This window comes from Neopsephotus bourkii, unplaced genomic scaffold (assembly GCF_033783945.1).
Source record: "Neopsephotus bourkii isolate Nb327-2 ecotype Australia unplaced genomic scaffold, CSIRO-AGI_Nbou_v1 NB_350, whole genome shotgun sequence".
Classification (NCBI taxonomy): domain Eukaryota; kingdom Metazoa; phylum Chordata; class Aves; order Psittaciformes; family Psittacidae; genus Neopsephotus; species Neopsephotus bourkii.
The window spans coordinates 41,941-59,696 of NW_026900856.1; the positions used below are offsets into that span (position 1 = coordinate 41,941).

Below are 17,756 nucleotides of genomic sequence, written 5' to 3' on the forward strand. Positions count from 1 at the left end.
GAAAACAGAGACCCTTCATAATTTTCTGCAAAAGTTTTATTCTACATTGGGGTTTAATTCTGAGTCCTAGAGCCCCAGAGCACATGTACGGATAGATCTACAATCTGGTTAAAGTCCACTTTTCATTAGAAACACCAGCCTCTGACAGAATCCACAGAAACTTCCCTGAAATTTGCAAACAAAGAGGGTCTTGCTTCATGTTAGTTGTTTGTTTATTTAAGTTAAACTAAAGAGTTAGGAAATAAAGGAGTCGGAAATCCATCAAAATTCTCCACTGACATTACAATACAGTGAAAAAGGTGTAAGAGCTGACTTGAAAATGTGTGGTGAATCCCTGTGCTGAGTTGGGTTTTGGTTTTTCTTATTTGAAATAATTCATATTCCTACCGTCAGTATGGTTCTTTCTTAGTATTTCCCATTCCACTTCAGATATTATAAAATTGAGGGGTTTTTTTACCCCAAGATTGCTTACCTGTATGGGTGGTTTTAGCCAACTCTGTGGGAACTTTCTGGGAAAAATCATAGTAAAAACAAGTTGGGGAAGGTGTGGTGCAGGATGACACAAATGAACTCTTATTGATTTCATATTAGTTTTACATCAGTTTAATTGTAACTTCAGTATATATGGGTTTGAGTTCTTCTACTAAGCAGGTTACAAATCATGTTCCAGCAGTTTACTACCATGATGCATGGAAAAGGCACAATGGCTCCTGACAGAGAAGATTTTTCTTATTTTCACAGCAGAGATCTCAAGGCCTAATACATCCTACACTGAAATCTATAAAAACAAATCTTTCAAAAGCACAGTAGTTATGCTGATTAATGTCAAATACTAACATTAAGAATAATAAAGACTTATATAAGGAAATTAAGGAATATACATTCAAAAAACTATTTTTATATATCAAAACAAGGTAGATTAAATATACTTCTGACTTTTTTTTTTTTTTTTAATACCTGTACAATAACTTTTTTGGATGCTTTTTAAAACTTTAAAAGTTGAAAGACTATTATTTTCACATGTGAGGCTTTCATAACCGAATAATACAGTCACTACACAGAGGCATATGAAGTACACATAGTAATTATGTAAAATCAATCAAGGCTGGCTAAATCTTGGCTTTGAAGCAAAAGTTCATGAAGGAAACACTGAAAATTACTTGGTAGTAATTGTTGCTAACAATGCAGTTTAATAACTAGTTGGGTCTGATTCTGATCTAACCCTGACTAGTTTTGCACTTGCATGAACTCTATCGATTTGCATCAAATTATTCATAATGTTCACTGATAAGAGCTTTTATCTGTGACCTGTGGCATAAAATCTGCCTCCTTATTCATAACCAATTATTGGAAGAAACTTCAACCTATTTTGTTACTTATTACTTGCTCTTGTTTGACCTGTGTATTGAAAAAAGTGTTTTAAAAAAATATAGTTTAATTTTTAACAGGAAAAGCAGGAATAGATTTGCTTTTCTGACTCATGCAAAATGAGCCTTAATGTTACAATTGTGAAACAGAGAATAGAGACAAGAATAACAGTATCACAAAAAGATATTCTAAATACAAAAGGTATTCTACGCTGCTGACTGAAGCTACAGACAACAAAACTGTACTCATTTATTAAGATGTTGTGATAATACTGTTCATTTACCAGTTCTTATTTTTTCAGCCCAGATATTCATTCCAATTTTCTGAAAGCAGTACTGCAAAAGAAATATCCATTAACTTTAAAAAAGTAATAGACCATTATTAATGCTTTAATTCAATAATGTCCTGTTGATATGAAAACTATCTTAGACTGAGTAAAAAAAGTATTTTTATCAGTTGCTAATTTATGAATAGACTGTTTCTATGACCTTAATTTTGCAGATTCTTGATGTCATGATGGAATAATAAAGAGGAATCAACAGAATAGAAAAAAACCCCTATTGATAAAAGCTAAATACAATGCAGATACAGACCTTTACAAGTCACAGCTACATTATTTAGTATGGTTTATCCAAGTTTTGTGTGAATGTCATTTTTCTCAAGAAATATAGAAAAGATTTTGATGCATCAGGCTATAATGAGTTCTTTTTATTGGGATTTTTTTATTACCTTCTGCTAAATAGTTATCATCCTTTTTTACTTTTCTCTAAATTTTTTTTATGATAAATTCAAAAGGAAAGAAAACCAAGTAATTTCAATTTAAGGAAAAGGAATATATCATGCTACCAAATATTCTTGCAACTTTTAGGAAATGCTGTAATGCTGAAATAGCTACTGATTAGTTTGTTAAATTGTATTACACAGAAAATTGCTTCCTCTGGCTGTAATAGGTTCTATGGCTGTTTTGAAGAATGGTGTTGATAATTCTTTAAACACTGCTCTCTCTCTCTCATCGTCCCACAACATATATAGCTCTTTTAACATTTCCATTATTTTTTTCTTTGATATTATTTTTATGATTGCGTTTTTGTCATTATTTTATATGCAAATTCTGGGCTGCGAGTGGACGCTGCTGGCTCATGTTGAGCTTCCTTTCAACCAACACCCTCAAGTCCTTCTCCTCAGGGCTGCTCTCAATCCATTCTCTGTCCAACCTGGATTTGTGCTTCAATTTCCCTGATGCAGAGTAGGGCCTTGCATTTGGCCTTGTTCAGCTTCATGAGGCTCTCATTGAGCAACCTCTCAAACCTGACAAGGTCCCTTTGGATGGCATCCCTTCCCTCCAGCGTGTCAACTACACCACACAGCTTGGTGTTGTTGGCAAACTTGATAGAGGCTCACTAATCCCACTGTTCATATCAGTGACGAAAATGTTGAATAACGCTGGTCCCAATACCGATCCCTGAGGAGCTCCACTCATCCCTGGCCTCCACTTGGGCATCAAGCCCTTGATCACAGCACTTTCAGTGTGACCATCTAGCCAATTCCTTATCCGCCATGTGGTTCATCTATTAAATCCATTCCTCTCCAAGTAGAGACAAGGATACTGCCCTGGACTGTGTCAAATACTTTGCAGAAGTGCAATTTTAAACTGATGTACATGTCTCTAATAAAGCATTTTGCTTCAGATAAACTGGGACAAATTTTAAATAAATATTCCTGTGCTTCTCATCAATCTTTTAAAGAACAAAGACTCTTCAGCAGAGAGAATATGTTTATCTTCTGAGGGACTGCTATCCACAGAAGGATATTATTAAGCTTTATTTACAGTCCAGAGCAATATAAGAGTTCACAAATGATAGAGAGGAAACCCTCTTTCCTTGGTGGAGGAAAAAAACAAAATGAGGTCATCTCACCTGGCAGTACCTATTCGCAGTGAGGTATTTGTATTGATTCAGAGAAAACTCCAGGAACAAACTTGCCAACAAAGTTTTCAAGCTGAGAAGCAGGTATTCTTTATTGCGGCGCCGGGATACACGGGGGATAACTCCTCCTAACGTGTGTCCCCATATTGCTATACAAGCCATCCATATATAGTCCCTGGGCATACATACATATTCATGAGGCTGCATATGGATTACATCATTTTCCAGAGAGTTCTCCGCATGCGTACAGAGTTGTGGTGGTGGTCTCTGAGGGTCGTTTACTTCTTCCAACAATCTTCATCACTTCTGGCAGCCTTTGAAGCAAGCGCAGTAGATGCTCATACCAGTTTAATTGGATTGTTAGCACCAGAGACATAATAATCCTCCTATCCTCCTACTTATCAGTTAGTTTAACTGTAGCCCATCCTGGACACCTGTGGTTCCCAGATACTCCTTATCCCTGTGTCCTGTCCTTCTAGACTGTTTTTCTTAAAACTAGGCCAACTATAACGATTTATCTTGTGAGAATTCTCAGTATGTTCTCTAGCTGTACTCTTTTTTTTTCTCTATGTATCATGCACCTCAGTAATTTTCCATTGCTACTGTTACAAAGCCATCAAACTTAACATTACTTAAAACTACTTATACAGGTTTCTATATCCCATTTTGTGATTTTGTGCCCCTTTGTCTCAGTATCAGAGGCAGGTGAGTAGATTTCCTGGATAGCCACAAACAATACTTATACACCTATGAGTACTGTTTTGTTTACTAGGATGCTGAGCAGTTTTAGATACCTCCTTTGGGGTGAGAGGATCTGTGCTTTAAAATTCCCTGTTTCTAACCACTGTTTGTGGAAAATTGCTCAGACATAGATAGCTGTATGGGAGCGGTACAAATCTCTCGAAGTATGTCCTATTCCACTGGGGTGATCATGACATACCATGTTGTCTCACCACATCAAAGACAGTGAGTGGAAGTATGGTTGGTTTTCTAAAGGTGGTTTTTGACAGGCTTTCTTAAGCAAACTTGCTTTGCAGAGTTTACAAATTAATCTTGGTACACCTTTTGTGTTTTTCACTGTTGTCCTTGCAGCCATGAGTAGGGAGTTTGGACTTACCATTTTGAGCCCTAGGCTTCCTTTCTGGGTCCTCCCTCTCTCTAGTTCTGTTGTCATACTCTGTTCTCTGTTGTGAAAAGATTTCTGGTGAGAAGGTGAAATTACGATGAAATTTTTTTGCAAAGGTATGTGTTCAGCCTACACTTGATCAGAGTGTCTGATCTGCATACAAAAGCAGAAGAAAGTAACTTGCTCCACTAGCAGGTGGGGCAGTGTGTGAATTAAAGATCCAGCGTGTGAATTAAAGATCCAGCTTTGTTTGCAGACGCTTCTATGTAGGAACAGGGGAAACAGTTATTTTTCCCTCCCTGCAGAAAGTGTCTTGGGACAAAAGTGTCATTACGGATTCAGCAGATAATAGGGGTCATGATAGCATCCACAGTCATCACAAACACTGATATCAAGAAGTTATTCAATATCTTTTGGTACCAAGATTAGTAACACTGGTTTTTCTGCTTTTTGCCCTGACTCTGCCCTTATTAAAGTGAATCAACAAAAGTTAAACCTGGCTATTACTGGAGCAGAGGTGCTTGCATGAATCAGCTAAACAGTAGCTAGTATTATGGTGTGTGTTCAGACTTGTTTGTGGAAGTATTTTGAAGAAATTTCTTCTGGGACATTTCTTTATACATTGCTATTACCCATGTAGGAAAAGGGAAAGATTTTTTGCTGAGTTCATATTTCAGACTCAAATAAATGGTTACGCATGTCAGCTGCCTCACTCCACAAGTTTACACCTCACAGAAATTTTATAATTCTGGTGCTTTTGACACTTACATCTTCCACTTTTAACTTAATGGCTGTTTCTGCCAGTACTAGCAGGGGATCTGTAAAAATGACTGAATAATTAAGTTTTTGCACAACTGTGTTTTAAGGAAGTCCTTCAGATAATCAGGATTTTCAGTAGCAGTGATGTCTCAATCAAGATTTTTCAAGTGATGTTTTTTATTATAAGTTTTTTATAAAGTGTAAACTTGTACTTCAGCATTAAAAACTAAATTCAACACAGATAATACAACACAGCTACCAAACTGTGGACACAGCAGCTTATTCTGTTCATCTCCTGTTCCAGGGAAATTTGGATAACAACACCCTCAATCACCATGGAAGATTATGCACCTTAAGTGTTTCTAATTAGAGCAATTTAAAAATTTTCACAGTTCCTTTAACAGTTATGTCATCTCTAGAAGGCATAATTGTTATGGACTTCAAGGAGTGATTTTCATAGGTCATCAAGTACCAAAGATACATAATTTAGGCATTCTCAGAGTTGTAAATGACAACAAACAAAAGTAGAGAGCATCTTACTGTCTGTTTACCTGTAATAAAATACTTGAACTGTCCTATATATGAAATGGTCCAAGCAAAATATATGCAGTCTTTTTGCATGTCTAGTACAAGATAATCATTAGATTTCCTTAATGATTAAATATGTTTTTTGAAGGGCAAGGCCTGCTTTCTGTAGGAACCTGTGGACCAGAATTTCTTACTACTGTGACTGTAATCTCAGTATTGTACAAAGAGTAAGTCACTTGTCCCCTGTTGCTGCAGAATGGAGACACACAGACCGTGGGAACTGGGAAGATAGTTTGGCAGCCATTCAAAGGAAAAAAACAAAACAAAACAAAACAAAACAAAGCAACCCAACAGTTTCTAGCCTTTAGAAAAGTCAAAGTAATTTCTGTATGAAGCATAAGTCTATGCTATCAGAATGTGACATAAATATTTCTTTATTAAATGCAGGAAGGAGAATTTCTGTAACAAATATATGGCTTTCAGACTGCATTAACACAGCATACACTAACATAAAACTAACAAGTAGAATCATAACTCTTCTGGTCATGTCATTTCCTTTGACATAAACATCAAGAGCCATCAAGTGTTTTGAAACCACTGATATGACTCTAGTAAGGTGACAAGATCTATAGGAGTCTCCTGAATTGACATCTCAGGGCAGCTAAGAAAGACTAAGCATTTCTAATTGTGCTAGTATTGCCCTTAGCAAAGGCAATCCAGTCACAGGTTATCTCTGGCTGGTTCTTGTGACTGGTTTCATTAGATGGATTGCCAGCTAGCCTGACTAAAAGGTCTGCTTTCTTCTTTGTGCTGCTGGCTATTAAATTGCATCTCACGTAATGAATATGGGGCTGGAATGAATCATAACAATATAGACCTAGACTACAATGAATGAATCAGAAAGCAAGTATTGACAACATTGGCAATATCCCACTGTATGATCACATCTAAGGAGAAAGGTTATGTGTACTCTGGAATGCTGTATTTGGTTAGCTTTTTTGTTTTTTTAAACAATTCTTTGTGAAGAAACACTTGAACGAATGATTTACAGCTTCTTGTAGCACAAAACTTTCATTTAACTTACTGCCACAATGACATAAGTCAGACCTAAAGTTCATCCAGCCCTCGGTCTTGTGTTTTAGCACCACCAATGTCATCCAGCAGGGCATCTCACAGCTTAATTACAGCTTGCATAGTGAACCACTTTTCATATTATTCTTTTTGATCTTGTATTTAATAGGGAATTCAGTAGGCTTAAAGTAGGAGAAATGTTATGCATTAAAGTGTGAAAAACACTATCATATAGTTACATAATATATCATGTAGTTCTCCAAGGTGAGAGAACAAGCGGCTAACGTTCACTGTTCAACAGTGAAAAGAAAACAAGTAGCAATCGAATCATCAACCTGAAGAAAGGAAAAAACTAGATAATACCTAAAATTTTCCAAGAAAATATTAACAAGACTGGAATGCATCTTTATTTAGGTGAAGTGTGTAACATTAGTGATGCAGGATGGGGAAAAAAGTAACAAACAGAAAATAGCAAGAAACAGTAATAAAGAGGAGCATGGGATATAAGGGAAGAATTTCTAGGATAGACTAAAGGAATCCTAGGCTGAAAGCAAATAGGAAAGCTGCTGCGTAAGAAACAATTGGGATGGTCACAAACAGCTAGCCTAAGCAATAGTTAGAATTTCCTAGAAAAAGGGAGGGGAGCTAGGCATTCATAGATAGGAGAACACAGAGAAGTTAAAGGAGTTGTTGACATGAATGGTAATTCTTGGAGCAAGTCTCAGCAGACAAGGCCTGACAAGCAGATAGGATGAGCAGATTGCTCAAGATAGCTAGTAATCTTTTTAAGAAATGAGACCTTTTAACAATACATAGGGTTTAAAGAGAAAAGAAAGGACTCACAGGGAAGTATGATAGTGAAGGTGATTCATGCAATCCAAGAGTGAAAGAAGGAAACAGAAAGGAAAAAAAGAGGGTAAAGTGTGTGTTAAATGAATGGGTGGGTGTGGCAAGTAAAACAGTGATTACCAACATGTTTGGAAAAATTTAAACTTTTCATCTAGGGTAGTACCTCATCTAAGCAGATTTCAGGCTGTCAGTATAGTCATAGCAACTATGGGTAAATGCCATCATTTTCCACTAAAGGGTAAATGCCATCATTTTCCAAAGAAGTCGTCATAATTCACTTCTAGCTTAATCATTAAAAAAAAAAAAAAGTATAAAACAGAATCTGGAATGCAATGATTCCTAAATATGAGAATGTATTTAGAACATTCCTGCTTGGGAGAAAGAGGTTTTGTTTTGCTTGAAACCAGACGATTCCAGTGATTTCTATCTTTCAGTTCCAGCTAAATTCTGTTTAGAGTTAGACAAATCTGAGCAATTAACAGGTGAATTAACTAGAGGCAAAATCCTTGCGAGTTAATGAAGAAATGAGTGGCAGGAAGATTATTAGAGTAGACTTCAGTGTCTAAATCAGAAAATAATATGCAATTTAAAAAAAAGGGAAGAAAAAATGAAAATGACAAAAAATTGATGTGTGAAGATAGCACTGAAAAGCTATATGCCAAATAAAAGTGAACAAACTGTATTTAGACATTGCCTTTTTTAATGAAACTCAAAGGCATTATCTGAGGCAGGCAAATGTTGTAACCCAAAATGTTAAAATTTCAAAGTGCTGTTTACAAAACTTTTAAATATACCATTCGACACTGTCATGCCTTGAACCAGACAGCTGAGGCCTAACAGCTGAAGGATGCATCCGAAAGGAAGCAAATGAGATGGTAATTTTAGATACCATGGTGTTACAGTGATAGGAAGGGGTGCCCTTCTTCATTCATGTAACAGTGTGAATGAAACTTGTTCATGTCCACATGGCTCCTTACATCTCACTGAGAGACAACTATCATAAGAATAGAATTCTGTTTTATCCAGAAATTACTTAGACTTTCTCTAAGGTCCAGAAATTGTTGCTCCAACCATATGTCCAAACACACACAAACACACACACACACACACACACACACACACACAAATCAGTTATAATTAAAACATGCTTTTTAATTCAAACAGTATGTTACATGTAAGATGAATCATAAAATTAATCTTGTGATGTGTCCTATATCATCATGAGTTAAAAGCAACACAGTGTCCATTGCCAGATGGTTTAGATGATGCCTGATACATGAATTAACTGAACACAGTGAGTTTTTGAAAGATCTGTGTAGTCTCAGTGAAAGCAATAAGATCATTTCTGTATTTCTATGGCACAAATCCATTATGCATCTATCAGGAGCTTGGCATATAAAAGAAAAAAGATAATTCAGTCCCAGTTTGTTCTGTGATACCATTCATTAGAAAAGGTAGGACTTAGTGAAAAAAAAAAAAGTTTCTTGTCCCTTATAAATGATTTGTCAACATGAGAGACATGTTTCTCATGTAATGGTTAGAACTGTGCATGTGTGCACCACGTTGCACCCTGAACAGAAAAGCCCTATCTTCGAAATAATTTGTTTTGAAAGACAACAGACTCAGATTTTACAATTTCTACCCACCTTCACATTTCTTGAAAAACATGAAGGATTTTGTATTCACCATAGCCATCCCTTATCTTGTGATCTACAAAGCAAGTATTACAGGAATTATAAAGTACTCTGCACATATTAAAGTGTAAAAGTGTAACCTAAGTTGGCTTGTTTTTTTAGTGAATGTTCTCCAGCTCTGGGAATTATTCTTGCCAACTCTGCAGTGAGAAGGGCTTAGTTTCTTTCCAGAGCTAAGAAGTCTGCCTTTACCTTCCGAGCTGCCTCCAAGTACATGAAGAACTTCACTTAAAATCTGAGGACTCACCTGCTGAGAGAAAGCAATTTTACAGGTAAGATGAGGAGGCCTTAAACTGTGCTCCCAGTAAGAATTTGTAGTGTCTGGCTAAGCAGATTGTTTTAGCAACATTTGCTTCATCGAGGTCTCATCTCAGGGAAAATGCTGTTGCTTTTGGTTTAAAATAAGTAGTGTCATTTTCTCTTTGCAATGAATCCCTTCATCCAATCATATTCTTGCATGCAAATATGTCATAGCTGGGTACATATAAAAAAGCACAAGTAAAGCTAGGAGCTCAGTCAGGACAAAAATCACTTCACTTCCTTCATACCTTGTTTCACCTGTGTTTCAGGAGCGTCCTCAGACTCAACTGAAAATATGAAGAAGCAAGGTTCAGCCAAGAACCCTGCTCCAGTTTTGCCAGCACTGCCAGAGCCAATCAAAGATCTGAAAATTAAGTACACCAAGGTTAGTAGTATTTATGTTTCTTAATTTTTCTTATGAATTCAGCTCAGACAGTAGGATGTGTGAATTTCAACCGTATATGAACCATGGAAGCAGCAGTAAAACAGTGCTTAAAATGTTTATTCTAAAATGCTTCTGATATTATGCATATTAACAATTATTGTTCAGTGATCTTCTTAACCGAACATTTCAGAAAACATGCAAATGTGATAGAATCATTTCATATCTCACTTGGGGTGTGTGTGGTTTTTCTCCTGAAACAAACTTTCTGCAGTGAAAAGTTTCCTAGAAAGTATAAAGGGATCAAAGAAGGAAAAGTTTCTATTATTTTATTGATTTTCTGACAGTGAGAACAAATTAAAATGTTAGCGTGTGGCATTGCTTTACAATCAGATCTAAATTATTATACCAAATAAGCTTATGTAGAAAGGGATGTGTGAAAATGAAATTAAAATAAAATGCATTCCACTCACGTTTTTTTCTGGAGATACTGAATCTGGTTTTGAGCTTAAACAAGTAATTATCCATAAAACAGATAAAGTCTACCATCACTAATTATTCAGTATTATCAGAAAGGTTTTGTGATAGCAAATTCTTTCCATATGCAGTTAGAAATGCACAGATAAAGAAGGTCTGAATCCAGACTCTTGTTCCTAGCTTGAAAAGGCATTTTGCCCGGTTTATATCATAGTATGCAGATATCTGCAAGAACTTCGATCAAACTGTTGGCAGAAAATACTGAAACTCGGGCCCCTGAATGCTTTAGGTAGAACAATTAATCAGACTGGAACTCTTCCCTTTTGTGACTCCTCAGTTATTGTTCATTTGTCTTTCTCAGTAACACTGCAATGGAAATAAATTTTGTTTACTAGAATCACTGGTTATTTTCTTTCCCAAAGGCAAGGTGTTCAGGGATCATCTAGATTAGTCCTTTAGAATTCCATTCTGTCCTACTTTTCTCATGGGAAAAACCTAACCAGATTTCAAAACACGTCTTTCATGAATAAATCACACAGGACCTTACTTTGTAAATATTTAACAGGCTAGGAAAGCTATGTAGTTCTGCCATGTGATAGATCTCTACTGCTCTTCCTGTCTTAGAAATAAATAAATAAATAAATAAATAAATAAATAGATAAATAAATAAAAGCTTAATTCTGAGAACATACTTTTGTACCTGAGTCATACCTAGGTCACAGTGGTGTTCTAAAAACTACAGCGCTATTTGATTTTTTTGTTTTTCCAAACGAAAACGACTCATATGAACAAAGTGCCAGCTCAGAATTCTGATGTAACTAAACATGCAAGTCATAAATTCCTGCAAACATTTCTATCCTTCTAAAACATGTAGTTAGCAAAAGCCTATTACATTAATATGACAAGCAGCCACAAGACGGCCAGCTGAAACATCTATAGTGTGCAATTGATAGAGTCACATAACAAGAGTACGTTCCTTTTGTCTTCACAATAAATAATTTTTTTTAAATGCAGTTTTTTTTAAAAGCTGCATACAAAGTGTAAATGTGCAGAAATGCAATGCACTTTTTTGCAGAAGTGTGTACCTACAAGTGGTCAAATCCAGCACACCCCCTGTGAGCAGTCATCTCACAATTTCATAGTTTTTCCACCCTCGTCTTCTTACCATCCTGTTCCTCTCCTGTCTCATACAAGCTAGAATGTAGGGTGTGGGATTGTTTCAGCTGGCTATGTTGAAGGGATCAAGATGAAGGAAGATGTAATTACTGCTGATGTGTTAACCTTTCTGTCTGAACCACCTTGGACATCAGCAGATCCCTCAGTTTCGGAAACTCAGTTTTCATTTTTTCTACCACTGTGTAACATCAACAGCCAGTACACAGTGATCTGAAGAAAGGTTTGCAGAAGATGTCCAAAAGACATTCTCCTTTACTTAACACTCCTGATATTTTATTTTCTGTGAGGAGGAGTGTCATTCTGGGCCTTTACAGACATCATTTAACAAAGTATTTCCATGTCTTCCATATCTATATATATGGTTTAGGTTATGCCATTCACATATAGCATAAAAGTAAGCACTCTTCAGGTAATTTGTGTTTTAATAATTAAATTGAATGCATTTTAAACAGATAAAATGGCTTGGATGTTGAACCACAAAGTGATCTTGAAGTAGTTTCATGTCTGAATCTCCTTTAAAGATATTCTGATGAACTGAATTGAACTGAATGAGTGTTGGTAGCTGGCTAAAAACGTACTAGTAAATATTTTACTTAGTCAACACTGAGGAATTAGGCAGTCATTGGTTGGCAAATTATTTCTATGGTAATTCTTTCACATGCCCTAAGCCCTATGGTGCTCCTTTAATCAGAGAAACTCAGATCAGTTAATTATTAGGCTGTGAAATTATATGAGGAGGAGAAAACAGCAGCACATTTTCTCACTAAAGTGCACGTGAAATATCAGAAAATGTGGAAAGGTTCACACTTTGAGTGAAGAAAAATTTCATCTTGAGTATCACATCTGATGCAATCACTATCTTCACAGACAAAATGTGGGGGGGAGGAGGAGGAAGTTACATGAAATATTAGCCAAGTATCAACTTTTTGTAAGTAAAAACCTAGGAAAAAGAAGAGATTTTATAGCAGGTATTCTGTATTGATATACCTGTTTAAAACTTAAAATGTCAGTCTTTAGTAGTTCCTTAAATAATTTCACATATTTTAACTGTAATGCCTAAAATATAGAGTAAGAGTTCATGACATATTTTGGATGAGTAAATCAGAACTTATAGCACATGAAACAAGCCTTCTCTTGGGCTACAAATCTCCTTTAGGTTTTGATCTAACTGTAAGAATTACTGCCATTTTCAAATTCAAGAATACCTGAATAACTCTCATAATCTGTAAGAGCAGGTGTGAATAGGTGCCAACAACCACTTCACCTGAGTGATGCTGAATTGCCTCCAGCATGCAGGAGCCTAGCTCTAGCCATGGTGTCTCTTCACTGTTCCTGGCCTCTAAGAAAACACTGGTGGGGTCATTCCCTGACTTACTGTCTGCACTAGAAAGCTTGTTAGCAGTCAGCTGAGCAGCCAAGAAGCCGTTGAAATTTGGTGATGGCTTTTGGCTCTGTGAAACAGGCAGCTGGGCTCATTTGGAAAGCATTGTCGAGAAGAACTTTATCATAGGAAGAGTGATAGACTATCATGGGGCAGATTTATGGTGGGACGAAGTTACACTTTTTCTTGTACCATAAGTTTAGAAGACTGTCTGATATCTAAAGAGAATATAGCTTAAACATTTCTGTACTTATAAAGCTGCTTTTTGCAGCTGAATCTGGGATAGTCCACATTTCAGACAGTTCTATTACTTTCCTTGACTACATCTCTGTAGTATGGATTACAGTTTATAACAATAATAGTGAATTACATAAAAATTCTCTGACAAAAATTTTATAGACAGATGCTGAATATGGGTTCATGCAACACCAGAAATTAAGTATTTTCTTCTTTAAACTCATTTTTAAGTCACTGATACAGGAACACTGAGGCTTGAAATCCCCTACAGATTTTCACAGCATTGATCACACAAAAGAGGTCTCTTGCATTTAGGTATGGCAAACAAGCAGAAAAAAATGTAAGTTGTCAGTGGAGTTCTGCCTGACAGACAAAATACTGTACATGCCCCATGGCATTAAATGGGCATGGCTGAATGCACATTTATGGGTGCAGCTGCCTGTAATGTATGTAACACAGTTTGCATGGAGACTATAAACTTTTTCCTTATCTTTCTTGTCTTTCATACCTGCATATATAAGACTGCCATCTAACTTATGAAAGACATCTAGTTTGATTTATATAGTCCTGATACAAAGATGTGTATATATTTAATAGAATAAGGTTATGTTTTGGATGTGAATGGTATTAACATTAATAAAACAGATATTCTAAACTAATATTATGGGTGATGTTTGTTGGTGCAATAAATGCACTATTTAAAGAACTACTTTAAAATCTTCCAAAAATGGTACGTTTTGCTATTATTTTTTTCTCAGGCAGATATGAATTTGGCATACTGTAACATCATAGCAGTGTTACATTTTACTTTGTCTCTTTTCTTGGCAATGTAGCTAGTTACTAAAGATGGCTTTTTCATATTAACCATTTAGCTGCTGTCTTTGCCCTTTCCACAGTAGTCAGAATTTTCTGTGGGTATTCCTATGATCAACTTCATCATATATCTGAAATCTCCAGGGACCTACATATTTATTTCTCTGACAGCTTTTATTAAATCAAGAATTCTCTGGTCAGTCCTGATGGTTGGAGGAAACAGTGACACTCTACACATGGTACTCATATGAAAACAAGCTGAAATACAGGAATATATTAATAAAAAGTTGTTATCATGTATCTTTAGAGATAATGTTTTTATTAATGTTAATAGTTATTACCAAACTATTAACAACACTCAGACAGTCAGTGTAAGTAGTTTTGATACTGAAAGCTGTCATGTTTTCATAACAAATATGGTTGTGGTGGTAAATTTTAAATCCCAGGTCTGGGTGACAAAGAGCATTTGTCCTGCATTTTTGGTGTCCTGATTTTGTCCTGTCCTGAATTAACCGTCATTTGCTTTGATTTGCCTGCCACAAAGTATTTTCTAGCTTTCTATTTAAATGTTCCTGTTATTCTGAACAGCAACAGTAGGTCTTTTATCCTAATCGAGAGGAAAAAAAAACCCCACATTTTTTCTGCTTGTTGGCCTCACAGCTAATCTTCAGTGACTATAGGTGGGGCAAGACGCCATGACCCTAAAAATCGGCACAGTTTGAACACAAAATACATGATACAATCAGTCAGAGCCTTCCATGCTCTTGATGCTAAGCCTGACCAAGATCTCATATGTGTGGCAATAACACAGCAGCACTAGAGAAGAGCAAAAAGAGAAAGCACCAGGTGAGCCATAGCAGGAAGTTGGGCTCAGGCACTGGCAGTGCAGCCTGGGGTTGACTGACCCCCATTCATCACTGACCCAAACCCAGAAATTGCAGAGATGGTTAAACAGAGGTTGACAGGTACTTTTAACATTGGACTATATACTTTATCATGCCCACTTTAAAAAACAGCTTACACAACACATGGTAGCAGCACAGACTTCTTTTTTCAACATCTGTGCCGTGTACCAGATTTTTCCAACTAAGTTTTCCTTTCTGTCTCTTTCTGATATTTTCCCTACGCTTTTGAAAAATATTGATTTTTCAGGAACAGTTGGAAAATCAGTCTAATTTCTACAGATGTCATCAACAGTCTTATTTGGTAACCAAAAACCTAGAGACACAGAGGACTGCTCACTCCTAAAGCACTCTTTGGACATAGTTTTAAGGGGTATATAGTACAACTGAAATCAGGAAATGAGAGCTTGCAAGAGAAGGAAAGTGACATGTCAAACAGACAACAAAATTAGTAGTAAAAATAAAGCAGACATAGTGGGAATTTTGTGCTGTCTCTGGAGAAAGTATTCTTGTATGACACTGATGTAATGTAGACTTTATAAGGTTTTCAAACATTTAAGTATATATTCAGCTGTAAGAGTACCTTTGCCAATTCCTTATTCCCATACACCCGGGACTGTTCGAATTTATGGGGTTATTACATCACAAAAGCTTATGGGTCATAAAAGCTCATTATGGTTATCAAAAATGCCCACCTTGCTTTGTTTAGGTCTGTTCTAAGCGCACCAGCAATGTTACAATCAAGAATTGATGGTATTTGTTCCTGCCATGCAAAGTAAATTCAGTATACAATGTGCTTTCAGTCAGCATAAAAGTCTGATCTTTGAATAAGGACCCAGTTCCTTACAGATATTAAATGAACTGTGGGTCAGTTTCACTGCTGCTGGGTAAACTTTGGTGTAAGCTGTGATTGCTGTGCACTATTTGTTCTTTTGTGCTTCTCAATTGTTAGCTATATGTTTGATACTCTATAACACTTGGAATAGAAAGATATTAACAAAAACATAAGATTTTATAGCAAGATGAAGGAAAATGCAATTTTATTTTATTTCCTTGGTTTTAATGTTAGTATTTTTCTTGTCCCTGTCAAGTAAAAGTCAGGATAAAACAGTTAAATGAGCAATACATGATGGCCTCATTTTTCTGGTATATGGATGTTCCACATAAAGGCAACAGATTAGTAAAAGGGGTTTGATGATGTTTGGGAGGATGGAAAATCAAGAGTGGCAGCGTCTGCTGAGGGAAATAAATGTAGAGACATAACAGGGACTCTTAGAGTTGGAATGAAGTGTGAAAAACTATTAAAATGGACAGAAGTTATATTAAGTTGATGTAATACCCATTGCAGTTCAAACAATAACAGCCAGACATTGGAAGTAATAGTCAGAATAACAAGAGTATGTTGGCATGTATGCCTAAAAGTTGAATAGGAGGCAGGACAGTGTCACCAATGTTATGGTTACAAAAGATTTGAAAGCTCTGACCATTAAATTGGAGGTAATCAGGCTATTGTTAGGAATTATTGAATAAATAATTAGTAACATCAAACAGTTAGGAACTTTTTAAACAGAAGATAGCCATACTGATTGTAGCAGTGATGGTGCTGGGATTCTTTTAGTCTCAACTTTAATTTCAGAAACATTGTTATTTTGGGGGCGGATTTTCTTTTTGTCAGGAAAGAGTAAAGAGATACCAAAACAAAGCTTAATAAAATAGTTCTCCAGTATACTACATGTACTTTATGTAGTAAACCCAAGAATTTGGTTTACTTCTACTGGGGCACATAGCAGAAATGCTCTCCGTCATTACCAGCCCTATAAACATTGGCAACCAGTGTTTTAGATAGAACATTAAGGGCTGTACCTCCCCTGTACATCACAGACTTCAGTTTGAGAGCAGAAGGCTACCATTGTAGCAATATCTTTTTATGTTATAATACAAACTGAAGATATCACATAGAGGGATAAAGCTTGATGTTCCAAAGGAAACCAGTTTTAAAAAGTTGGTTCTGGTTAAGTATGTATATGAGTTCTTATGTCTTCAGAATACATTAAAAAACAGCTATTCAATTTTTAATTCAGGTAACTATCGATCAGGCAGCTCTGAGGTATGAAATATAGATTTATTAATTAAAACAGGTAACAGACAATAGTTATGTATATGTTACTATTATTGTTACACTATTTCTTCCTTTGCAGATATTTATAAACAATGAGTGGCATGATTCAGTCAGTGGCAAAAAATTTGAAGTCTTTAACCCTGCAAATGAAGAGAAAATCTGTGAAGTTGAAGAAGGTGACAAGGTAAAGTTTTCTTTCTTGATCTTAGCCCTAGCTTTAAATTTAATTTTGCATCTTAAAAGCAAGAAGGCAAAAGACCATCTGTGTTGATGTAAAACACAGCCTCAGAGATCTACCTACTTCGTACCGTATACCTTCTCCTGAATACATAATTCTTAGCTTTTTTAATAAGCTTTAGTACTGTTTGTAAACAGACACTGAAAACTGCTTTACTCTTAGGATTTTATTCATATAAGGAAAGGTCTGAATAATTTTTTTTTATATTTTTTAATAATATTTCTCCTTTTTTATACTCATCAGTGACATCTAATATTTTAGCTGGAGGATTTTTTTGTTATTTTTAGTGGCTTTTCCTTACACAGTGATGTAATCTGTTCATTACACCCTAAATAAGGCTTTTATTATAGATGAAAATATAAAGAAATATTAAAAAAATGTATTTTCACACACAGACTATATAAGGATGAT

General features: G+C 35.8%; 1 protein-coding gene across 1 annotated transcript in view; it reads left to right on the forward strand.

Moving 5' to 3' along the window:
* The first annotated feature begins 9,815 nt into the window (after positions 1-9,815).
* ALDH1A1 (aldehyde dehydrogenase 1 family member A1) overlaps positions 9,816-17,756 on the forward strand; it is a 31,816-nt gene continuing 23,875 nt past the window's right edge. Inside the window, exons 1-2 of the mRNA XM_061348290.1 lie at positions 9,816-10,005; positions 17,187-17,291. Of these exons, the coding sequence (XP_061204274.1) occupies positions 9,916-10,005; positions 17,187-17,291 (195 nt within the window). The 5' untranslated portion in view covers positions 9,816-9,915. The remainder of the gene's footprint in view (positions 10,006-17,186; positions 17,292-17,756) is intronic.